This window comes from Epinephelus moara, chromosome 16 (assembly GCF_006386435.1).
Source record: "Epinephelus moara isolate mb chromosome 16, YSFRI_EMoa_1.0, whole genome shotgun sequence".
NCBI lineage: Eukaryota > Metazoa > Chordata > Actinopteri > Perciformes > Serranidae > Epinephelus > Epinephelus moara.
The window spans coordinates 29849801-29868531 of NC_065521.1; the positions used below are offsets into that span (position 1 = coordinate 29849801).

Below are 18731 nucleotides of genomic sequence, written 5' to 3' on the forward strand. Positions count from 1 at the left end.
CCTTCTTAAAATAATGGCTTACTTCACTCAAAATAAGGAGTCCATCAAATCTATCAAGTCATTATTTGAGAAAGTTTCTTATTGTTTCAAGATACTAACACAAACTTTTTATATAGCTCATCATTATTTTTGAGATACTACATCATTATTTCTACTGACTCACAGGATCTTTTTTTTTTCATTACACTGGCAGAAATGAGCTTCCATAAAAACTGGAGGTGGGGAGACGGAGAGATGCTATTGAGTTGCATTATGAGAACTGTAGGATCCAAAGTTTTGAGAACTTGGTCCATACCAGAGGCCAAAGCCCAGTTTCCACAAAACACTTTCTGTATGGTACAGTACTTCTGGAAACAAACGTAACCCTTCAGACATGGTACCTAGACCCTAGTGTTGCCACCGCCCTTAAATGTAGGCGGAGTTGTTGTCACTCACTGCTCCGTCCAGCACTGACTGTAATTTCCTCATTACCGGTGACACAGATGGAAGTCTGCACCTCGTTTATCGACCACAAAACGAGGCTGCACGCCGACATTTTCAGAACAAAATAAAACGGGCTGCAGTGAGAGTCTCTCTCCATGGGATATTGTAAAATAGAGGGTTTGTGCATTTAGTCCTTCTCAGGCAAGCTCAGGGGTTTAGTGTTGCTGTAGCCCACAAGAATGACACTCTGATTAGAATATGTGCAGTTCACACAACCCAGCCGAAATTAACAGATATTTTTAAACACTTGAAGATTCACTCATTACTAAAAGTGAATGTTATATAAAAACTAAAGTAATGGTCAATGGTAACCGCATGCATTGAGTAACATTACAAGTTAATGCTCCACCTTAAAAGTCGCCGGCAGTCGGCCCAGTGAATGAAGTTTTTTTTTGTTCCAACTAGCCTCAAAACCAGCCACAACTGCTAGGTACCCCAACAGAGGGGTGACCAAAAATAGGGATGGTGTTGTTCCATTGGTACCATCCACAACTTTTCACAGTGGAAATGTAAAAAAAAAAGCGTACTGAACTGAACTGTACCGTACCATACTGCTCGGTGGAAATGGGGCTCAAAATTCAGGGTCTCTCCGTCTACACTGCAATAACTTTGATCATCCTTTTTTTAAATCTGTCTCTCACAAGTCCCCAAACATCATGGAAGTTCTCCTCCAAACGGTAACTGTGGTGTTTTGTTCCCTGTAAATGTCACTAAGTGTCCTCAGACTCTGAAGAGCACATGAACTCTGCTGCCTGCTGGGTATTTCTCGCTGGCTTCTTCTTTACCACTACCACAGAGCACATGGATGGAACCATGTTTTTATGAAACTGATGTTTTACACAACACACAGCACAGTATCTGAAACTTTGAGATGCTTTGTGCATTTCAAGAAAAAGAAGGAATGAATAGAGTGCGGCTAACATTTTCAGTGATGACCGCAAACTCTGAATCACAGCTAGTCTGCTGTAAAAGTTATTTCACAACCAACTATCACAAATTGGACATGAAATGGTGAGCAGATAGCAAAGTTATTAAAGGTCAAAGGTTTGAAAAGTTTTCATATCCATAACTGAAGAACTTTTGGCATTGTAACTCCAACAAACGATAAACTTTTTGCAGCTACCTTTCAACTCTACAAGGGCTGAGTGTTTGAAACTCAAAACATAGATTTGTTTTTTTGTTCACTTTAAACTTAGGGCAAAGTTTCAGGTCATGAAACTAATATGAAAAAAATAACAAAAGTTACACAAATTTCAAAGTTGCTAGCAGTCGAAAAAATCATGTAGAGTGGAAGTTCAAATCAGAGCATCAAAGATGAACGCAAATATACATATATAGGCCTGTTCACCACTTCAGCCTTCACTGCTAGTTTGCATGGCAGTATTTCACAATATGTTGTTGTGTCTCCTCTTGTGCGAAACCCTTTCATTGTTGTGAAAGTTATTCCCTTGCTATTTTTGTGCATGCGCATTTTTGTAGACACTTCACTTACAGTATTTCATGTATTTTCAGCATGCTAGGCTGTGTTATATTCAGTCAGTGCAAGGTAAGGAAGCTGTCTTTCAAAGCCCAGAGCCATAGCTCTCTCTCAGGGTAGCGTGAACCATGCAGGGGTTGTTGTAACATCTGGAAAGCTTTGGGAGGCAGGATTCAGATCAGAGCCCAGTGGGGGATGTGCCCTCCTTCTTCTGCTTAGCCTCTGGTTGTTGGTATATCTTTATAATAAACTGTCAGTCCCTCCCTTCTTCTCAACACATGAAATTTTCATCAAAGTCGGTTGATGCCTTTGTGTGTAGCCATCTGCCGTGTTTCAGACTCTCAGCAGTAATTAGCCGAAACAGGATGACCAACCCCTCACCCCTATACCAAAATCAAAAGATTTGTTGTCGACAGCACTTTGGTTGCCGTGGGAGATTGTCTTGGTAACCTTGTTGCTCTGAAACGCTCCTGTGATGTTACCCATCCTCGCAGAGCTCCGTGTGGTGCCTGCCAGCTGAACTGTAGCTCTGAATTAGAATATGAATGAAACCCTGAGCTTGACAGACAGGGGAAAAGGAGGAACATGTCATTTCGCCTCAGCTCAAATTTTGCCCGGTTGCCGCTCTCCTACCCGCCTCCCCTCCTCTGCTGCACCTAGGCTGTGACGACTCCATCGGGAGCTCATTTAAAAGGGGTTTCTAACAGAGAAGTGGTTTCTCTCTGTGTCTGCATGAGCCTCTAGTCATATCCACGCCTCTCCATCCTCCTGTCTCTATCGTTTCCTGGTTCGGGTTCACTGCAGTGCCGCGTTACATCTGTCTGTGTCTCGAAACAGGTGGCGCGTCTTCCTCGGCTATCAGGAGAGGGGGGCTTAGAGCTGAAATGCCAATAGTCTGGGAGAGGAAAGTCCGCCTTCCCACTGACTCCCGGTGTCATTTCAGGATGGAATGAACTGGCTAGTTGTCAGGGAAACCACCTGGTCGCATCTGTTGTTTTGAGAGAGAAGAGGAGATAATGACACAGAGGAAAAAAAGGCTCTTTATTACATGCTGATTAGCTTCATGTCAGAATATCTGCCCTTTGCCGCAAAGCTATATTATAAAGCTATATTATAGGCCTGTGTTACAGTGTATAGGGAAACAGCACAGTAGAATGATATAGTAGAAATACATACAATAGATCTGTGTGTATTACACATCTGGCTGCTGTAACCTCAGACTTTCTCTCTCTATGTCATTATTTTCAGAGTCTTTCTCTCCACCTACATCAACAACATTGCACCAATCTTCATGCGCCACCATTACTCTCTCTCACTTATTCAGTCAGTATCTCTTACTTATTCAGTCAGCTAGTGTTTCATACTAAATTATTGCTTGTTATAGAGGTTGTTGCTCTGTGATTGAGTGCAGCGTGTTACACGAAGAGAGGCCAGCCACACTGGTTACTTGATTATTCAGGAACAGAGTCTGGGGGAGGAAGGTGTCACATACAGATTCAGGAAGGTTATGAGCCCCATACTTGTGCTTTGAAAGGACTCTCAGATGTGACTGATGTGTTTTCAAGGCAGGGGGAGTTTCAGCAGCTTCACGGTGCATTAAAAGGGTCAGACCGATGGAGAGAAATGCATTTTGGACGATGCGCGGAGGCAAGGGCGTAGGCTTGGTTGTTAACATTGTGGGGGACACGTGAATTAAAGGGAAACACTTAATTTCCTGTATTCTGGTGAATTTTTATGCATCAATTCATAGTGTAAACGTTTTCACTTGTGTCAAAATAAAGGTCCTCTGCTACTTTCATGCTTTTTTGTTCTAAATATCGAGGGGGACGTGTCACCAGCGCCCCCCTCTGAAATCTACACCCATGAACCAAGGCTACAATAGGGCATGGTGTCATGGTGGTCTGCACTTTAACCTCTTTTTTTTCTCTACCCATGTGAATCCTAATTATGTTCCCCCTCTTCTCTCCCCTCTCTCCGCAGCCTCCTTTGGAAACTTCTCTTAGCTCATCCCTGGATCCATTTGGCAGCCCATTCCCTCGTCCCCGGTCACAATACATCTCTAGGAGCCATGGAAGAGCTGCTGTCTTCAGATATGTGAGCGGAGAATCGACGAGTGAAAGGGGACAGGGCGAGCCTATAGACGACATGCCAAACGGTCTGGAGGATTCTCATTCAACGCAGCCAATCTGGTTTACAGACACTGAGACAGAGACAAAGCCCCGCTGGAGGCAGGGGTACCCACTGTAACATAGTGATAAGATGTAAGATTCACAACCCTAGTGATGATGTAGGCCTGTCACTGGTATATGCTTGATCGCAGCAAATCTCCTTTTGGTTTCCCGTCTCGTTCGAATTGGACTGTTATTTCTGACATATGCTGTACACGTGCACAAACATGGTTTCTCCTCTCCTAATAAGGTCATTACATGAATAACTCTTTGGCATGGTTTTACGTAACCTTAACCTTTGAGCCCAGTGATGCTGAAACCACGTGGATGATGGTTTGCATTGTGGTGTGACCATAGATTTACATACAGCGCCACCATTTGGCCACTGGAACTAAAGTGAAGGAAACCTCTGGTCGATGCCCATCTCATTTTGATGCTATAACACCAAGCCTGCTCACAAGGAATTAGAGCTGGCTAATACAACCGTAATCAATTCCTCACCCACAGGTCACACTCACTTTTTCCTCTCAGGACTTTAGTTTCGGAGTTATAGGTTTGGAGGATCAACAATAAAACTTTAAGCCGAATGTCATTCCAACAATCAGTCTTTTTGTATTGCGACTGATCTGCAGTACGTCAGCGAGAAATTAGAAATATATATGAGCGTTGTAGAATAACATACACTGTAAATCTGCGTATACTGTAACAGTACCTTAGTCTTTAATTAAAGGAACGGATCCAGAGGACACGGAGTTAATGTGATAATCACTGACTGTCTATGCTTGTTAAAGCAATAATTCAAATGATATAAGGTGAAGAGGAGTAGCGCTGTATGGGATGAATGGTTTGAGATGCGAGTATGAGTGTCTGCTGAGGGGAATACACATTTTGCCTGTTACAGCCTCATAGCTTCTGTCCCTTGTGTGTGCTACTGTATACTGTATGTCATCTCTCGCACACAGACACCGAGGAAAAGGACGAGACTCTGTTGTAGTTTAGACGCTCTGTCCCTGGTGTGACACTGTGATTTCAAATGCTCGGAAATCAAAATACTATGACAGCTACCCAGATGCAAGATTCCCAGCGCAACTTGAGCGAGCACCCTTGATGTCACTCTAGACAGCAGCAGACAGATATGTATGATGAAGATGTTTAAGCAACATAAATAAATTCAATAAATAAATAAATAAACTTCCAACAAACAAAACCTCCCCTTCCAGCATCCTTCCATCTGTCCTTTGACAAGAAGTCTTTGGGTAATGTAAGTAACTGACTGTTAAAAGGGAGAAAACACACTGTATTATTTTTGGATTACCAGATGTACTGTATATATGAACACTTTTGGTTTACATTGTCAGATGATTGATGAGCTGTTTGAAATGCAAAAAAAAAGGAAAAAGGAAAAGTATTTATCTGCTTTACAGATATGAAGACATATGGTATGGAACATGATGGAAGCTGTCTTTTTAGAATAAACTAATTGAGATTAAGTGTCGGTCTTGAGTTTCACATTATGTTACTGTAATGTTTTTTATTATTATGATTGAATTTCAGGTCAGCAGATGCCGAAACACAGTGACATGTTTGATAGAAAAGTATATAGCAACAAAATATCCGCACCAGAAATCTCTGCTCAACTGAAAGCAGCTCAACCCTCAACCCTCATTTATCTTGTCTCAAGATATTCAGTGGCACCGCCAAGGGGTGAATGGGGGGGCCATGTCAACCCGTCCTTTAATGTTGGCATAATACGTGGCAGTTATGGTTCAACTGCCCCTGGTGGCGTCAAAGGAAAACGTGTCAGGACAAGAACGGAAATAAGGCAGCGCAAGTCCAAGTGGGGCGTGGCAGAGGGGTCCAACAAACACAGACTTTCACCCGAGAGACTGGTGTTTGTGTCCCATGAGCTAAACCCTGTTCTTTTTTCCTAAACCCAACCGTGTGTTTTTTGATGTAGTGTGTTTATTTTGACTGTATGTGAACGTTTAATTTCCTGTGAAAACAGAAGTGTATTTTGAAAGGAGGCAATGCATGCAACAGGCAGAACTTGACACGGTGTCCAAGCACATCAACAACCAACGCACCCAGGGTACCTTTCACGTTGTATCTGGACGTGGAAATTCCATGACCAAACGTTGATACGTAACGAGGTGGGAGTGATGATGTGTTGGCCATGTCCATCCTGATACAATCGCTGCCCCCCCTTCGCCAAAAGATAATTTGAGGCCTGTGTGTGGTGTTCATAAACTTGAGTTGTCAATTTGAAGAACAATGAATCACTTAACAGGGATAGAAACAACACATTCTCACTCTGACCTTGTCACATATTGACGTTTGGTCATGGACTTGGCCGGCAGCCGTTACAGTTTAATGGCACCCAGAAGCGTATCATGCTGATGTTTTTTTCGTCAATGTCACTGCCCAAGCGCCAGATTTCAACGACTTCAGAGTGAGACTGGGTTGATAGATTCGTAACACATTAAAACAGGATTGTTGTGCAGCTCAAAATGTTAAGTGCACTGGTATTAGTCTATGTACATCAGATAATTAGTAATATTAACTGTAAAGGAAGAAACCAAAGCATGTGATTATCCCCACATTTACAACGCCTTTACACCACAACAGCATAACAGATGTCCTTAAATTCAGTCATGGTTTTTTTGTGTGCAACCACAAGATTTTCAGTGGCCCTATTTGGCCACCCCTATGAAAGCTTTCTCAGGGCACCACTGAAGATATAGAGGAGGTGCCCAAGATCTTTCCCATATAAACAGACATTTCAAGTTGTAAAACTTTTCCAGCCTCTGTATGACAGAAATCAGTTCTTGTATCTTTGGAAACAGGGTGGAATTGTCTTCCAAGTCTCTGAGAATCAGGTTTTTTGCTGGCAGTGTTCCCATCATCAAAGCTAATTGTATACTGCATGAGAGGGGAGTGGAGAGTGTCCTCTGAGCATTCAAAAATAGCCGAGTCTCTGCGGGGAATACTCTGGATTTATGTACTTTGGAAATCTGAAAATATCAGACCAAAATAAATCCAGCATTGGACACCCCAAAATAAATGTAACAGGGTCCTTCTTTAGTTTTGCATCTGTCACAACACAGAAACACTGAGGGATAAAAGCTGACAAGCTCAAGTAGAGTTATTGAAAAAACAACTCTTCACAACTTTATAAATAAAATGTTTTACTAATGAGCATACAGAAACATTAAAGATATTTCTCTGTTTTTTCACTCCTATACACACATGCACACACATAGAAACCCAGCTGCTGTTATTAAGGTGGCACGAAAGGGATTCACCTCAGTGGCTCACCTCTAATCCCAAAAGTTTCCCCAGATGTCTTACTCTGGTCATATCCTTGAAATGCTGCACAGCTCCTGTATGTACTTACTTCTCTTTCTTTTTCTTGCTCTCTTTATTGTTTCCCTTTTTTACCAACTTACTTCTGCCTTTTGTTCCTTGCTTTGTTTGATACTTCTTGCTTCCTCCCTTCCCTCTTCATACGTTAATTCATTGATTTATTCATCATTTTTTTCCTTAAAGGAACAGTGTGTAGGATTTAGAGGCATCTAGCAGTGAGGACTGCAGAGTGCAAGCAGCTGAAACTGCTCCCATGTGCCAAGTATGAACTCCCAGTTAGGATTCCTTCAGGGAGATGAATTATCAGAGGTCTTCTTCTCTTCACAACAAACGGATGTGGTGATTTAAACTAGTAAAAAGCTGAATAAAGCAGTTTCACCTCACAAATTAGTGTTTTTCCGACACTGCTTGTCACAGAGGGGCTGCTAACTACGGTAGCCAATGGAAAAATGCAGCTGGCCCTATCCAGAGCCAGTGTTTAGTTTGTCTGTTCTGGGCTGCTGTAGAAACATGGCAGTGCAACATGGTGGACTCCATGGACGAGGACCTGCTCCCTATGTAGATATCAACAGCTCAAGGTATTGAAAACATGACAATTCCTATTTTCAGCTCGTTAAAATCACTAAAGAAAACATACTGATTATATTGTATTCCATTTTTTGCCAACAGATGCCCCCAAAACCTACATGCTGGACCTTTAATGTTTACAGATATGTTTCTAGTATAGAGTAGAACGTCCAGAACAAAGACAGAAAAAACATTTAAAAAGAAATGCAGCTAATCTGAGGACAGTGTTGGGGAGTAACTACTCACATGTAGAGTTATGAGTACAGTCATAGAGTTATGTAACTAAATTACAAAATAAATGAAATTGTAATCTGTTACAGTTAATGAAAATAAATGTAGTTAAATCAAAGTTAGTTACTAATCAAGATGTTGGTGATTACAAAGGGGTTATTCTTTAAAGCTTATATGTAGAATATAAAAGTCATTGTGTTGCTTTGCATCTTTTCGCTGTGGAGGAATGTCTTCTTTTGGAATAACCTGTTTCTGGACATTTTTCAACTTTATTGCCCCATTTAAAACTATAGACTCCTAAATAATGGACGTAGCTAACTTGACATCACCCATTGGTTTGTGGACTCTGATTTCAGACGAGAAGGTGGAGCTGTAGAGAAGCAAGTGGATATGACTCATAGGCCGTAGTGATGCCTTACAGAGACCCTGCCAGTCAAAGTGGCCCCAACCTTAATTATGTGGAACTTTAAACCTTAATAAAATGTAAACAGGTGAGTTATATAAAAATGTACCCCCCTCAGTTGTCACAGAGAAGCTGGAGACCAAATCTTATTTGTACAAGGCAGTAAACATGTTTATTATAGCTGTTAAGTTGGGCATTTTAACATGAGGGTCAGTGAGAACTGACTCGCCTCAGCCTCAAGTGGCCATTTGAGGAACTGCAGTTTTTGGCACTTCAGCGTTGGCCAGTTGTTTAATAAAACATTTCTCAGAGAAGTATTCAAAATATAATGAGTTACATTACTTTTAAGTAATTAAAATGGTTACATAGCTACTTATTACATTTTTAAAAGTGTAACTAAACTAACCCTGTAACCTATTATATGTCAAAAGTGACCTTCCCAACATCATCTGAAGATTAATATAAAAATCTGAATTATAGTGCCTGAACATAATATTTGTTACAGAGTATGTTTCAAACTCACAAGTCATTCAGGGTCCTCGAATCATGACTCAGTCAATGCAAAACAGTGCTGTCTGCCTAAAGAGACACACATACCTAGTCTCTGTCTTTAGCTCACACACACACACTGGGATCCAATTACTGAGAGACATGAAGCATCTCACCAGTTGATAACAAGGCACATGTATGATAAACAGATTCAGTGAACAGTGGCCTTCTCAACCCTGACAGAGAATAAATCCGCAGAGCAGATGGTTGGATGGTGCAGTTAATTGGTTACTGTTTACTATTAAGTGTCTTCTCTTTTTTGAGAGCTTGTCTTTCGCCATGATTCTCTAAAACACCCAAACACTGAGGCTCTCCATCCAGCTTGTTTATCGTTATCTGCTCGTGGCTTTGATCAGCTGGATCTCGGTCCTCTGACAGCACTGAAATAGAATGAGAAACACTCTGTCCTCTCTCATCAGCTACTGTTGAGCAGCCCTTAAGCAGCTGCTACAGTGGAGTCGCTCAGTGGCGCAAACAGCTGAAGACTGTAATTTTTCTGGCCAGCGCCCAAGTGTTAATATTCAGGATACCACCACAAGCAAATCAGTGTATGGAGAAAAAAGTGCATGTGTGTGCTCACTCAACTTTCACTGGTAAGGTCAAAAGATAAATAACACAATTGAGTGCTGGATGGACTCTTCAAGAGGCTTTTAGGGCACAGACCACTCCACCTGGCCGGTTTTAAAAACCATTAAGTAGCCTTTTGCTCGCTCAGCAGAGGAGGAGTGGGCACATAAATCACTGCCACGGTAAAAGGATTAATCACAGGTCAAACAAGGCCTCGCGTGAACTATTCATCAGTGGCCATTTAAAGGGAGCGGGAGGGAGATTTAACTTTATCAGTTGGGGATACTGTGCAGGGAAACGGCAGTTGCCACCTCACCCAGTAACCGACATGTCTACTGTGATGACAGCAACACACATGACGATGCCATGGCAGCAAATAGACATTTTAAGTGACAAAGATGCTTCAGGGGCCCATGTTTTCTTGGTAGGAGCTGCTGCTGACAAATCACAGGGCAACACTGCCCCCTAGTGGAAGATTGATGCAGACAAACCTTGAATCTGGAAGTGTTTGTCAATTACAACAATATTAACTTAATATAAAGTCTATTAACAAGCAGTTTCATTATGTTTGCTTAGACAGTATGTTAAGACACACCATAGCAGCATCTGGGGGGGCACATATGAAACAGGGGGGTTTAGGGGTTCTCCACCAGAACATTTTGAGCATCTAATACTTAATATCCTGTATTCTGTGAATTTTTGTGCACCAATTTGTATCATTTCTGCCTCAATGTAGGGTGCAATTGTCATTAACTGTGTCAAAATTAAAGTCATCTGCTACTTTTATTGGGGAGAGCAAATGCACATGCAAAATACAGAGGGCGACGTGACCCCTGTGTCACCCTAGTAATCTACACCTATGCATAGCAGTCATGAATTTAATCTTATGGAAACATATCTCAGAGGCTTATGCTGCCTTCAGATCTTTCAATTCATCTTTCTGACTTTTTTGTGTGCATATTAAGTAAGATCTGTCTCTTGGTGTCATTGTGTTGCAAAGTCTGGAAACCTCTTGGATTTAAAAGTGAAAATCATTTAACAAAATCCATATTTAATTTGCTTAAACACACATGATTCTGTGGGGCTGGTACATCCCAGTAAACTTGGTCCAAAAATGAGGCTCTCCTGCCCTCCACTGGCAATGCTGAAAACATTTTTTCTTTTTTACACATCCATTACATCATCATGGTTTCAGATGATTCCCACTAATAGGAAATATTAGGTCATGACGACTGGCACCAATCAAAGAGACCCTCTGTTGTTTTCATTTGAAGCCCAGTGAGGTGGCAAGTGATGCCATGAATGATTCATTTGGTGAGCTGTGACACAAGAAAGACGTGGCTTCACACCATATGTTAAACAGTTATTATTAGGTGGCTTACATGAAGGGAAATGCCAGGAGTGTGCACATAGCCTGTAGTCAACTTAGAGCAATTAAAAATCCAATATTGTATTGACTGTAGGCCTGTGTGTTGCTGTGAGCTGCTGTTAACACCAATGGGATTATACCTAAATATTGACCTTGAATTTTTGTATGATACATTATGATTAAATCCTGGTTTGGCCTATATATTTAAACAGATGGGGAAGGGAACAGAGCTTTATATAGGGGTTGTGTTCAAGCTCAGGAGGTTTGGTGAATATGTGTGTTATTCCAGTGGTTTTTGGAGAGGGATACTTGCAGTGACTGGCCTACAGTAAGGTAACGACAAAGAATATCCTACCTACCACACACTGGACTATAATCATGCTCCCTGTCTGATTTGGTAAAGCTGCCATATGCTGGAGGACGCACAGGGGGGAACATTTAGCAGCAACTAGATTAAAAATACTTGGCGGAGGTTGATTTAAGGAATTTAAGCCCTGACCCTTTTTCGTCAGGAACGAGCGCCGTTACGTCGGAAGAGCAGCACGAGCCGGTATCGCAGCGACTTTTATTAGACAGAAACCACCAATATTAATCTGCTCGATATAGATAATAATAACGCGAGAGTTTGCAAGTTGCCTCAAGACTGTAGTTGCAACTGTCAAAGGTGGAGTGGATACGCGCATGACCCAACACACATTACTGTAATACTGTACACGGCCGCCGAGATAATATCCGTATAAAAAAACGAAATAATCCCGAGGTAAGGAGCCGAGGAGTGTACCAAAACCGACCGGGGTTTGGCGTTTCTGCTCGTTTTCCTTCGCTTCGTTTCCTTTTACTCTAACCAAGTGTTTCGCCGCCGTCGAAATTACTGCACTAAATATATTTTTGTGCCTCCCTTTAGCTCCAGCCAGCGCAAGGATTTTTTTTTTTACTCCTCCTTCGTAATAAAGTCGCCATTTTGCTTCACTGCCTATATAAACCATCCCGTATTCTAATATTTTTCCTTCAAGGAGTCGAGGAGCTACCTATCTTCCCTGGCTATTTCTCATATTTCTGGAGTGTTTAACGAGAAGACAGAGGTTGAAGAAGTGCCTCGTGGTATGCTATACATATTAATGCAGGAAAGGAGGGGGGCAAGGCAATTGGAAACTGGGAATAAGGTGAAAGTATCCAGGATTTCTTTTCATGTGCAGACGAAAATTGTAATTTCTCTTCTCCTGCCCTGCTCTTTTTTTCTCTTGCACCTCGTCGTCGTCCGCAGAGTAGGGGGGGACAGGACGACGGTGACGACTGTCCACTTCCTTTCAGGCCCCCCAACCCCTGTCTGACCGGTCCTTGACGCACAGCAGGTGTGATTGCCATGTAACAGAACATTGGTGGAAAAACGCCCACTTTAGGTGCCTGTCTCCTGACCCCCTCCTCCCTCACGTGGGTGACCCGGGGCCACCCGGCCCCTAGTGCTGGGTGACTGCCCGACAGTTCAGGTAGGTGTGGCCGACAACAGAGTGTGAGCACTCTTATTTTTTCTTCACCACATAAATAGGCAACTCTATAACCTTGTTGTAGTTGACACACACACACAGCATGGCAGTGTGCCACGTGCGGAGCTAAAATACTTATTTCCAGGTTGGTTTGTCAGCAGATTGTGTGAGGAGATGTGAGTGGGTGTCACCAGGTTTTGTTGTGTCTAGCTAAATGTATGGTAATGTAGGACTGTCGTTTACTTGTAGAAATAGTCTTTTATGAAAACACCAGCTGCAATGTGCTGAACAAATGCCAAAGCTAGAAAGTGTTATTTCCTAAAGAATATTATAGGAATGCCCGGAAACAAAAAAGCATTGTGTACAAAAAAAGTCACAATCGCAACTCACAATTAAATATTGCAAGCATATTGATAAATGAGCAGTCTATTTAGCTGTGCCTTTATTTCTCTCACCGCCCCATCTGTCTATTTTAAGTAGTTAAAGTCTTCACACTCTGACACATCATACAGAAACAGGAAGGTGTCTTGTGTTGGTGTGTGTGCAATATTTCTGCAACTGTGTGCATCGTGCAGCGTGCTCGCCGTGCCTCTTAGAGTCAAATTTATTAACAACTTATAACAAACTGTGAGCATACTGTCACAGTGACAGATGAGCCGTCATCGCTCAATGTACAGTGAGTAGCATGGCGTGTAAACGGACACTGAGTGGCCCCCACTGGGTGACCCTTTGTGTGCTGTTGTAATTCATTAGGAGAGTGACATGAATGTGTGCTAAGAGAAAGCATGCTGGATCGTAATCAGTCCCACTTAGCATAATTAGCGATTGTCAGCCTTCATCCATTAGACTGTCCCATGCTGGTAGGGAATGAGGGTTCGGCACATGGAGCCCCAAACTGACATATAGGCTTACTATGGATGATGGTGACATGATGTTTGTGATGGATTGGGGAAGGCTGCTGTGTAATCTGTCTAGCAGTCAACAAATGAGGATTAGCTCTCACTTAAAGGAGCAGTGTGTAGGATTGGGGAGGATTTAGTGGCATCTAGTGGTGAGGACAGCAGACTGCAACCAGCTGAAGCTTCTCACGTTTAGGATTTCTTCGGCGTTCATTGTTCAGGAGGTTTTTACTGGGAGTTAAATTATTCGCAGAGGTCTCTTCTTCTGCAGAACAGATGGGTCAAATGATTCAAACCAGTAAAATCACTGACACGTAACAAATCAGTGTTTCTCCTACACTGTTTGCTAGCTTAGCCCCTCCTAGTGTGTGCTTGCATTTTTCTCTGATAACTTAAGATCCAATCGTTCAGGAGGTTTTAAGTGGAAGACAAATTATTTGCAAAGGTCTTTTCGTCTGCAAAACAGATGGATCAGGTGATTAAAGCCCAGTAAAAACACTGAATAAAGAAGTTTCACGTAACAAATCAGTGTTTCTCCTATGCTGTTTGGCATGTCACATACGAGCCGCTAGCCTAGCACCTGCTATTGTGTGCTCGCCTTTCTTCTCTGATAACCTAAGATCCAGACATTCAGGAGGTTTCAGGAAGAAGCTAAATTGTCCACAGAGATCTCCTCCCCTACAAAACAAACAGACCCAGGGACTTTAACAGGTAAAAATACAGAATAAAGCAGTTTCACAAACACTAAAACAGGCCTATCTAGAGCCAGTGTTTGGTTTATCTGTTCTTGGCTACTGTGGAAACATGGCTGTGCAACATGGCGATCTCCATATATGAGACCTGCCTCCCTATGTAGATATAAACGACTCATTCTAAGGTTTCCAGGTGAATATACACTGAAGAAAACATACTTATGATATTCTATTTCTGCCAATATATCCCCCTAAATCCTACACACTGGACCTTTAGGGCAAAATAACTTTGCTGCTGACCACGTGACCCAATCAACAGATCCATCTCTTGTTTTCATAATAAAGAAAGAAGCCATAAAAGCAGCTTTGCACCCCTCCTTCCCTCCCCTTGACTCACCTTTTGTCTAATGGGCAGAACATGGAGTTAGTGTGTAAGTGAGAGTATTGATTTTGAAATGAAACATGGAAGGTCGCACCCTCATTACCACTGCAGATGATGTGTGTGCCTCCACTCAGATAACCTTCAGTCCAGTAGCACCGATGATGGCCGACATGGAGAGAGTGCACTGTAGAACAAGGGGACGGCATCATCGTAGTGGACGTTGCTAATAATGTTTGGACAAGCAGTGGAACAGGATTAATGAGCGTCAGAAAGCATCCCAACATGGCCTCTAGCTACCAATCTCTCCTGTGTGTTTTTGTACCCCCTCAACTCACATTGCAGGCATGGAGAGCCCAAGTGGCCCCAGGCTTGGGAAGCTGTCCTCATCAGGGCTGCCAAGGGGCCGGACCCCCAAGCATGGACATCCCCAGGAGCCTGTCAGAACCACGCCAGGCCCTGAAAACAACAACAAACACAGTGAGTGACGAGCTGCCGCACTTCGTTAAATGAAAACAGTGTGTGGTTTTAGATCTGTGCAGCACTTCTTCACAGATTGTTTTAAATATGGGGAAGCTTTTGTTTGTGTCACCCAGGTTTGCTTCAGGACATGCCATACTAACACATATGTGATGGTTGAGATTGTGTTCATCCAAATGTGTCTGTATGCCATTGGCTTTCAAATGGCTGGACTTTTGTATTGTAGCATATAAAAGCACTAGTCTGGCTGTTCATAGCTTCAGTGTCATTTCTCGAGGATTTGATCAGCATACCACACATATAACCGTCTCAGTTGCTTTTTTGAATGGGTTATATTTTACCAAGAATCAATGGTTCCCCAGCCTCAATGTAATTTTACCCCTCTCACCACAGAAGGGCCTGGAAACTACAGCATTTTTCCTCCGACTGCCTTACAGTGAGAAAACCAAACAAACAAGTATTGCCAAGCACTGACATTAGTGAAACCCTAAGCCATCTGGATGGAGATGGAAGATTTTGGAAGGAGAGAGCCGGGCTGGGGGAATTATGTTTCAATCCAATAACCAGCAGATCATCATGACTTTGTTAATAGAGTCAGGCAGACTTGGAAAACTGGGGCTGTTCTAATATGACCCAGTTGTTTTGGTTGCTACAAAATAGCCCCTCATTCCCAGACACACACAGCACCAGCACTAGACTAGGTGCTTCAATTTGTTTTCTTTCCATGTTAATATTCAGCCCTGTAGGCTGGATTTGCATGCCTGTGTGGGTGCGTGCATGTGTGTGTGTGCTTGCTTGCTGTGGACAGTAATACAAAGCTTATTGTGCTAGACTGAACTCAAGAGGGCAGGAAAGCATCAGACAGTTTTTCTGAAGCAGTTTATTAAATAGTTTTAATTCTGCGTCTTAATCTGCTCAATCTATTGATAGTTTGCAGTATATCACAGGCTCCCAGCACAGTTCCCTACTCTTTATTTTATACAGGCTGCCAGCTGATGTGTTGTTTTGCTCTTAAAGAATTTATTGTGGCTGAACACAGTGCATTTGAATGGCTTTTCTCTGCAGCCTCTCAGAGTGTTATGTTTTATAGATTTTTTTGCACTTTATTACTCAATAAACAAGATGTGTTTATAAATCAATCAGTGCGAAGTTGGTAGTGGTCTCCGCGCTGATCGTTTTGAGACTGAAGGCTAGAGTTGAGAGACGCACACTTGGCTGAGGTTCACTAATGAGTGCCGCCAATGATTGTGTGTGTGTGTGTGTGTTCAGATAATGCTTTTTCAGGTAATGGTCCTGGTCTTTACGGGACTTTTTCTGGTAACTTAAGACTACCGTTTCTGCATGTCTGTTTCGTTTTCTTTTTCTATGGTTGATCTGCTTTGACTCTCATTAAAGTGGAGCTTCTCAAAAAATACTGGCACAGTAATTATATCAGTGTTTTTGATAGTGCAAGTCTGTGCTAAGGACAGCTTCCAGCACAATTTGATTGCACAAGATAAAAATCTACATTCCACAATGTTGTAGTTGAAGAATCGTCTTGTTTGGCTGGAAAGTTGCTCTTATCTGGAACATTACCAGGGGTTTCCCTAGCCTTTGGAGAGGCTTAGTTGGTAACATTGCCAGTGGACTGAGTTTTATGTGATTATGAGGTTTGAAGATTCTCTAAGAACATCCAGCAACCTTAAAGGGAAACACAAGGCCACTGGAACACATGCAAGAACCCAGTGTAACAGTAGAAATTGATTCAGACACAAAGCGAAGCATAAGAAATGCACGAGGAATTTCACATTTTCATCTCAAAAGGCACTTGATTATAGTGGCATTAGTAGGCACACCATAACTGCAGAGTGTAATGATTCACTCAGATGTAGCTGAGGCTAAAGCAAACAAGATATTCATTGACTTTGATTGGACTTTCTGTAGCTCCTTCAGCAAAACACCAGCTCTGTCTACATGTTTTTCAAACAACAGAGCCATCTTCTCCAATCTGGCCTCCTTTGCTTATTACTCATCTGTGTCTGGCTCGAGCGTTCTGTAGCTAATGATGAGGAGAAATGCTACACTGCTAATCATAATGAGCCTGGCGCTAGCTTGTCTATCCCAGGGGGACTTTGAGTCTCGGTTTGGGGAAACAAAAGCATCAATATCTAAGGCTCCCTGTGGAGGTTTTTCAGCGCTCAGTCTATGTGCATTGTGTACACCGTGTGCTCTTCAGATAACCAGGTACGGCATTATCTGCCCTCCTCCCGCTGGTCGAGTTTCATTTTTCATTCCGTGTCCATGGAAAGTTTGGACTGTTCAACCTTGTTGTATTATCGCTTCTCATGCTGATCGATAAATGTCCTTGTCGGAAACTTTGCATGATGTAACAATGAAGAAATCCTGTCTGGTTGGAGTATTTCTGTACAAGTGGTTTTACTGAAATCCCTCTATGATTTTATGCACGGAAACAAAGACTGCAAATCGGGTTTGTGTGCTTTCCTAGAGTGGTGCGGTTGAGCTGTCACCTTGCCACACCAGACAACTTGCAGGAAAGGATGTGGTCCTTGAGGGTGACTTGCTCGCTCTTTGTCTTTCTCTTTTCTTCCTTGCTCTCACATTTTTTTCACATTAGCATCTTATTAGAGCGCTAGTTTTGTCATTTTTTTTCTCCACCAGCGGTCTAAGCTGTTAAACAACCTACAGTGAAAGTATTTGGACAGAACTAATGCTGCTCTGCCAAATGCTTTAGGCAAGCCCTGAAATTAGGCTCCTTTCTGCAAACATTAATGCAAGCATAAATGAGTGGAGTCTAGGAGTGTGTGTGTGTGTGTGTGTGTGTGTGTGTGTGTGTGTGTGTGTGTGTGTATGTGTGTGAGACCATCCTCCGTCTTTGATGGAGAGTGGTGCAGTACCCAACCTGATCCCAGGACACAATTTTTCCATTGGGCACGCTGTGTGTAAGGGGAGGTGGGTGCTCCAGAGTTGGGAGGAGTAGCCTCTATCAGTATGTGCAAGCTCTGCATAGTTTTATATGCTTGTGGCTATGTGTGAATGTTACAGGGACAGTTCACCCCAAAATCGAAATATATATTTTTCCTCTTATCTGTAGCGCTTTTTATCAATCTACATTGTTTTGGTATGAGTTGCAGAGTGTTGGAATATAATGAAAGAAGATGGCACTCGGCTTGTGAAGCTCAAAGCGCCAAAAATACATTCATAAAACTCACAAACAGTGTCCTTTTCCAGAAATCATCCGGTTATTCAAGATAACCCACAGACAGTTATTATGAGCAGTTTCATGTAGGAACTATTTTCCTTCGACCGAACTACATCCACCAATCGTATCACCGCCCAGTAGGAAGCATGCATCTACTCATGGACGAAAGGTTCATACTTGTGACAGCATGAGGTGTAAACGTAAATGGTGTCTTCCTCGGCTGAGCTGTTAGCTAGCTCATTGATGCGGGTCCATGTCATTGGTTCGACAGCCCATTGGTTCGACATCCCATTAGTCCGACTGTCCGCGGTGCTGAACGGCTCGCGGCGGGCGTATGGTGCGCCACGACCGGCTTGAGGCGGAGCAGGCTCACGGCTTATGTGTTTGTCACTTTCTTTTTCATTTTAACCCACACCATGAT

At 42.6% G+C, this 18731-nt stretch overlaps 2 protein-coding genes across 6 annotated transcripts in view; both read left to right on the top strand.

Annotated features, from left to right (window-relative positions):
• Nucleotides 1-5609, top strand: part of samd10b (sterile alpha motif domain containing 10b) — a 71868-nt gene extending 66259 nt beyond the window's left edge. Inside the window, exon 5 of the mRNA XM_050066128.1 lies at nucleotides 3941-5609. Within this exon, the coding sequence (XP_049922085.1) occupies nucleotides 3941-3963 (23 nt within the window). The 3' untranslated portion in view covers nucleotides 3964-5609. The remainder of the gene's footprint in view (nucleotides 1-3940) is intronic.
• A 5952-nt stretch (nucleotides 5610-11561) lies between these two features.
• znf512b (zinc finger protein 512B) overlaps nucleotides 11562-18731 on the top strand; it is a 38363-nt gene continuing 31193 nt past the window's right edge. For 2 of the 5 annotated variants that reach the window (XM_050065778.1, XM_050065779.1), the window contains exons 1-2: nucleotides 11562-12664; nucleotides 14977-15111. In XM_050065778.1, the coding sequence (XP_049921735.1) occupies nucleotides 14979-15111 (133 nt within the window). In that variant the 5' untranslated portion in view covers nucleotides 11562-12664; nucleotides 14977-14978. The remainder of the gene's footprint in view (nucleotides 12665-14976; nucleotides 15112-18731) is intronic. The other 3 variants (XM_050065777.1, XM_050065775.1, XM_050065776.1) reach the window with 3 other exon arrangements.